This window comes from Helobdella robusta (genome assembly GCF_000326865.2).
Source record: "Helobdella robusta unplaced genomic scaffold HELROscaffold_175, whole genome shotgun sequence".
Classification (NCBI taxonomy): domain Eukaryota; kingdom Metazoa; phylum Annelida; class Clitellata; order Rhynchobdellida; family Glossiphoniidae; genus Helobdella; species Helobdella robusta.
The window spans coordinates 4,455-10,286 of NW_008703960.1; the positions used below are offsets into that span (position 1 = coordinate 4,455).

At 32.0% G+C, this 5,832-nt stretch overlaps 2 protein-coding genes across 2 annotated transcripts; one reads left to right on the top strand and one right to left on the bottom strand.

Moving 5' to 3' along the window:
* Positions 1–1,422: 1,422 nt before the first annotated feature.
* HELRODRAFT_184130 (hypothetical protein) lies at positions 1,423–1,848 on the bottom strand (the record flags this gene model as incomplete). The annotated part of the gene is made up of 2 exons (XM_009016200.1): positions 1,423–1,664; positions 1,788–1,848. The coding sequence occupies 2 exons, from the start codon at positions 1,846–1,848 to the stop codon at positions 1,423–1,425; spliced, it is 303 nt and encodes a 100-aa protein (XP_009014448.1).
* A 1,481-nt stretch (positions 1,849–3,329) lies between these two features.
* HELRODRAFT_184131 (hypothetical protein) lies at positions 3,330–4,492 on the top strand (the record flags this gene model as incomplete). Its single annotated transcript, XM_009016201.1, has 4 exons — positions 3,330–3,513; positions 3,745–3,923; positions 4,175–4,325; positions 4,461–4,492. 4 exons carry the CDS (start codon positions 3,330–3,332, stop codon positions 4,490–4,492), a joined length of 546 nt encoding a protein of 181 aa, XP_009014449.1.
* Between the last annotated feature and the right edge of the window lie 1,340 nt (positions 4,493–5,832).

The window sequence follows — 5,832 nt, forward strand, 5'->3', positions numbered from 1 at the left end:
AAAATCTTTGCTGAAATGGATTTCCAGTTTTTACTGTTTAAAATGTCGTTTCAAGACAAAATGAATGTACCTGTATGAACGATGACGTTCTGTTTGGCAGGGCAGTTACTGGCTGAATTGCAGTTGGAGAAACAGGAAGAGGAAGTGGGATTAAGGGATGATGGAATCCCACAGGAGCATTTAAGTTTATCCTTATAAATGTATATTAGTTTTGAACGTTAATTTGGATTTAAAATTTTCAAATTTGTTGAAAAAACCTTGACTGTTGAATAATAAAAACTCGATTGCTTGCACAAGTTTATGCATACTTCGACGGATGATTCGTTGAAAGTTTTTTGAGTTTGAAATGATTCGAAGCATCCAAAATATTTATCTACAGATTTTTCTAAAATGGACATTTTTGTTAGTATTATAAAAATAACAAACGATTATGAACAATTACCTAAACCATAAACTTCCAACTCCGCAAAGGTCATTGCACTTCTTTGAAGAACTATCGTGGCATCCTGTTGTATGATGACATACCTGTAGTAGATATTTTTATTTGCACAATCAACTCTCATTGGCTGTCCACCTGATGACGCAACAGCTGACCACTGGCCGCAGTTATCATACTGGCCTCGAATGGTTTTGTTTACTCTTGGGTCAAAATTGTTTGCAAGTCCAACAATAAACTTGTCCATCATGTTATCTTAAAACCAGTTAAGTTTCAAATGAGAGAAGAATTTCTAATTAAGAAAAATATTACTCACAATAATATGATCTTGCATACATGACAACATATCGAACCTGGTACCTCTCAATCAAATCAACGACGAACCAATTTGAGCCGGGAGAAATAACATCATATAGGTGGCAAAAATTTGTTTTTATACCATCAACGCAATAGCTCGGATAATATTCTTGATAAATTCCACTCAAATAGGCAGGTTTGTAGAGGGCGACATTTTCATATTGTAAAAAACTTTCTGAAAAAATTGTTGATTGGTTGAATAAAATAAAAATTCGTTTCCCGTTCAATGCCCAATCATAAGCTTTCAAAAATAAAACCTCACCATCTGTGTAAACTTCCAACTCAGCAAATCCTAAATTCTTATCCTTACTTTCTTGTTCAACTTCTAAGGCTTGCTGCACTATGACGTATCTTGAAAATTTGTTTTCATCACTACAATTTATTCTCATTCGCTGGCCAGGAGATAGAACATCGGCAGGCCACTGCCCACACAGGTCATACTTACCTCGTATCGACTGGTTCACTTGTGGATCAAACGTGTTTGTCAAACCAATTATAAACTTGCTCATTCGGTAATCTAAAAAATAATAATCAACATTGGGTATTTAAAATTTTTTATTTAATAAAAATTTCATTCAACCAATCAATCAATGAACGTATCAATTTGATTAGTTTAAGAAGTGCATTTTTTAGAATTTCTGAAGCCCAACTTTACCACAATTGAGACAATAATCACTATTGTAGAGAACAGCATATTTGACCTGGAAAGCATGCACCAGATCAACCACAAACCAGTTTGAGTATTCATAACCTCCATCTGCATGAGCAAAATTATTTTTAAGAATGCCATCAACTCCATAAGAAGCAAAATATTTTTGGTAAGTTGAACTAAGGTAGGCTCGTTTTTCAAGCGCAACATTCACGTAGTCAGCTGTTTTTTTTAATGTTAAAAATTAAAACTTAAATTGTAACGTTAGCTATAAGTTGAAAATTCTTACCGAACAAACAAATATCTACAATTTTTATAAATTTGCAAATTTGATAATAAAACAACCTTTCGTTGACTTCATAGAACTTGTGTAAAAAATTAACAAAGACAGTATCAGTCTAAGCATTGCTGTTCTGCACTTCGAACAGAAAAGACAGGAGGTGACAAAAATTGTTCTTCACAGAAACGTTGGAACACATATACTTAGAATAAAATCTTCATAAAAATCACATACAACTAACCCAAGCAAGGATGTTATACGCTAGCTCTAAAATCTCTTACCATTAGGACATTAAATCTGAAATCTAAGAGCTGAACAATGGAATTAGGAAGTTTAGATACGAAATTTATACATTTAAATATTAAATGTCTTACATATATTTTGATATATTTGAAGTGCAAACACACCACACACGCGCACGCACACACACACACACACACACACACACACACGTAAATTCTTACTCGAGTTTGCACAATTGCTTTTAGTGATATATAGATTTACCATCAGTTTGTTTACTAATCATTCTGTTGAATCCTTCCTTATTACCTTACATCAACATTTTTAATTTAATTTCACATCGAGTTATATTTTAATTTTATACATTTGTATTATATTTAAATATATTAATAATTTAATAATTATAAACATTTAATGGAGAGTTTCAATTTATTTATTTATTCATGACGATTCTCTCTACAATACTTTTCAGAAGCGTCGCCAACTAACTCACAGTGCATGCAAATACACGTGAAACCACACATCACACACACATTGAATCTGATAGGCTCCTTACCGTTTCAACATCACCTAGCTATTTTTTGAAGAAGAAAAAAACGACAGGAATGATTTCAAGTTGATATGGAAAAATTGTCTAGAACGTTTTTTAAAATGAGACTGAATACAAATTTTGTGTGTGCGTGTGTGTGTGTGTGTGTTGTGTGTGTGTTGTGTGTGTGTGTGTGTGTGTGTGTGTGTGTGTGGTGTGTGTGTGTGTGTGTGTGTGTGATCGACTCTTTGAAGCTGTATGTCAATGATAATATTTTTCAAAAATTTTGAAAAATCCTAACGTCAAGTGTGCGTTTGGCGAACTTTTGAATTGATACACTTGAAAAAGTAGTTTGTTGTTGATGAACAGTAACAAAGTATACACAAATTAACACACACACACACACGAATTAACACACGCACACACACACACGCACACACATACATACATATGTACGCACACGCTCGCACATACGTATAAATACACACTTATACATAAACACATATACACGCGCACTTTAAACACACATATATATCACATATAATCAAATATTTGTATTTAAAATTTTTTCATCTAAAAAACTTCGAGTTGAGTTACATTTTTTTTTGTTTCTTATTTTATAAAGATAAAACTGTCTGGTCAGCAAATTTTTTTATTTGCAAATTTATTTTAACATCAAAACGTTTTTTTATATAAAAAAATCATTTAAATGTTCTTTTATTAATTTAATTACTTCAAATTAACAATTTAACGCCTTAATTTAACAATTAAGCCCAATTTTAAACTTAAATCGAATCACGAAACCCTTAAAAATTTATATTTTTCCATCAGGAGTGCCATGAAAAGCCTACAGGCGCTAGTGCTTCTCATCTGGACGTTCTCATGCCACAAAGTTCTCACCTTGAAATGCTACGACTGTGATTCAAGGACGAATCCGAACTGCGGTGTCCCATTCAATGCTGCCCACCTTGATACCTGTGTGGGAGCCTACTGTTTGAAAAATGTCAGCTGGAGAGGTCGAGGTAGTAGTCTGGGCTGAGCTGGGGCCCTACTTAGTAGTTTTTTTAAACTTTTGTGTAAGTTTACAATAGTTTGTTTCATGGTATCATAGATGGATTTATTTGGAATGAGTTATATAGATGACTGGTTTGATGAAATTTGATATAGTTATTAATATGGTAGGAGGGGATCTTTTAGGGTATCTCAACTTGGTCACTGCATTTCGTGAAAAAAAAAACCTAAAACTTCTCCAGGATCAACTTATCCTCCACCACAATCAAACGTGATAGCAGTCGTCAGAGCGTGCAGCAGTGTGTGGCAAAATTTCCAGTGGGGCTCGCCAGGACTGGGAAACTCCAAAGTTCAGACGTGTAATGACGTGGATTACTGCAACAAGCCGCAGATAAGTTGGGTTCAGCAGTATGGTTCCCATGTTTTTTTTATAAAAAAATTTCAAAATTTGATCTTCGTGTCATTCATTCATTCACTATTAAAACATTTTCACTTGGTTTTAATAAATTTAATATTTGAATCAGAACGAAATAAATTGATAACATGCCATAAATCTCCAACAAAACACGCTTAAACCACTTAAAATTTCATTATATTTTTTCATTATCGCAATTATCTTTCATTGAAAATGCAGTAAACCCCGTAATCTTTGTCTCAAAATCCATCCTACAGTCAAATAAATTTCTCTATTTTGAGTCAGGATACGACGGCGGAAGTTTCCTGAAATGTTACACATGTTCCGGAGAGGCCTGCCAGCATTCCTTGGTTAACATGGATACGTGCAGAGGTTACAGCTGCTATAGAAAGGTCGTCAGGGGCGAAGGTGTTATTTCCTAATCTTAATCCAATACATTAATTCTGTTGATAACGTTGTTATTGCTGTCATAATTATAAATATAATTATTAAACCTGAATGTAATAATGTAATATAATTATAATCAATAATTAATATAATTAGGTAGTAAGAGTGATATTGTTAAGAGTGTGTAATCAAGCTTCTGAGAGGTTTTGAGAAATTATTACAAAAGGCGCTATAAAAACTAATTTAAAATAATAATAAACAATGATTATAATATTATAATTATAATATACTATGGCTTTTAGTAACATCGAGGTCATGCCTGCCAGAGCCTTTGGAGGACTCATACGTCAATCAAGCCATAGACGGTGATCAATACTCTAGACTGGTTTGCAATAAAAACCTTTGCAACGATGCCACACCTACAACTACTACTACAGCCATTTTTGCAGTAGTTGTAGTGACGACAGTGGCTGCTATTTTTCTTTCTTTGATTGGGTATTTGTTTTAGTCATTGTTACAAAGAATAATTTTTATAATAAATTAGTTTTGATTGTAGTTAATAAAATAGCTAAAGAGGTGGAATTAACTTAATGTAAATATTATATAGAAATTCATGTGAAAATGTTTAAAAGTCTCAACTAAAACATTTGAATAAGGCACATGTCACTTTAAATTGCAACCATTCTGAATAAAATTAGCATCATGAAGAGAGAGAGACCAAATAACTTTATACATGTTAAGTGTTTGTTATTTCGTATATACAAATTTACATTCAGCAAATATGTTTAAAAATTGTATTGTTGACATATTGATTGATTTATTTTATTTCAGTTTTGAGTAAAAAGAAATAATCAAAAATTCTTGTCTCAGCGATATTTTGTGAAAAGCAGCTAGTACACAAACATTTTAATTTATACATATTAAGGTTTCAAATTAATCTGCATATTTGGGTCGTTTAATATCCGGCTGAACAAAATTTCATTATTCTACAAAATTTTTACTCCTCATCATCCAAAAAGCAATATCCTAGCACAAGCACAAACTAAATTAATCTCATTATAATTTAAATGTAACGCACAGATCTGAGCTATTTTATCGAAATTAATGTACAAGCTGCAAGTCACAACATAGTTACATGCTTTACCAGCATAACCATCTTTATACTTATATATAAATGCTGTTGCTATAGTTAGGTTTTCGTTCGAATCAATTTAATTATTTTGAAGTATATAACTCGGCAATAATCTGGCGAATTTTTAAAAATACGTTTTAAATCCATCTATGAAATGTATAGAAGACTTTTAATTAATTTGATTAAGATGGATTAAGAAAATTGTTCATTAAATTGTAAAATTGGAATTTCATTCGCATGTTTCTCCATTATTTTATTTTAATTCGGCAGATTGTTCTAATTTTGTTATTTTAAAAGCAGAAACGGCTTATCGTTGAAATTATTTACCAACGTTTGGAAGCTTTGTAAATTTTAATTTTCTTTCAAATTTTGAATAATATCACCTAAAATGGAATT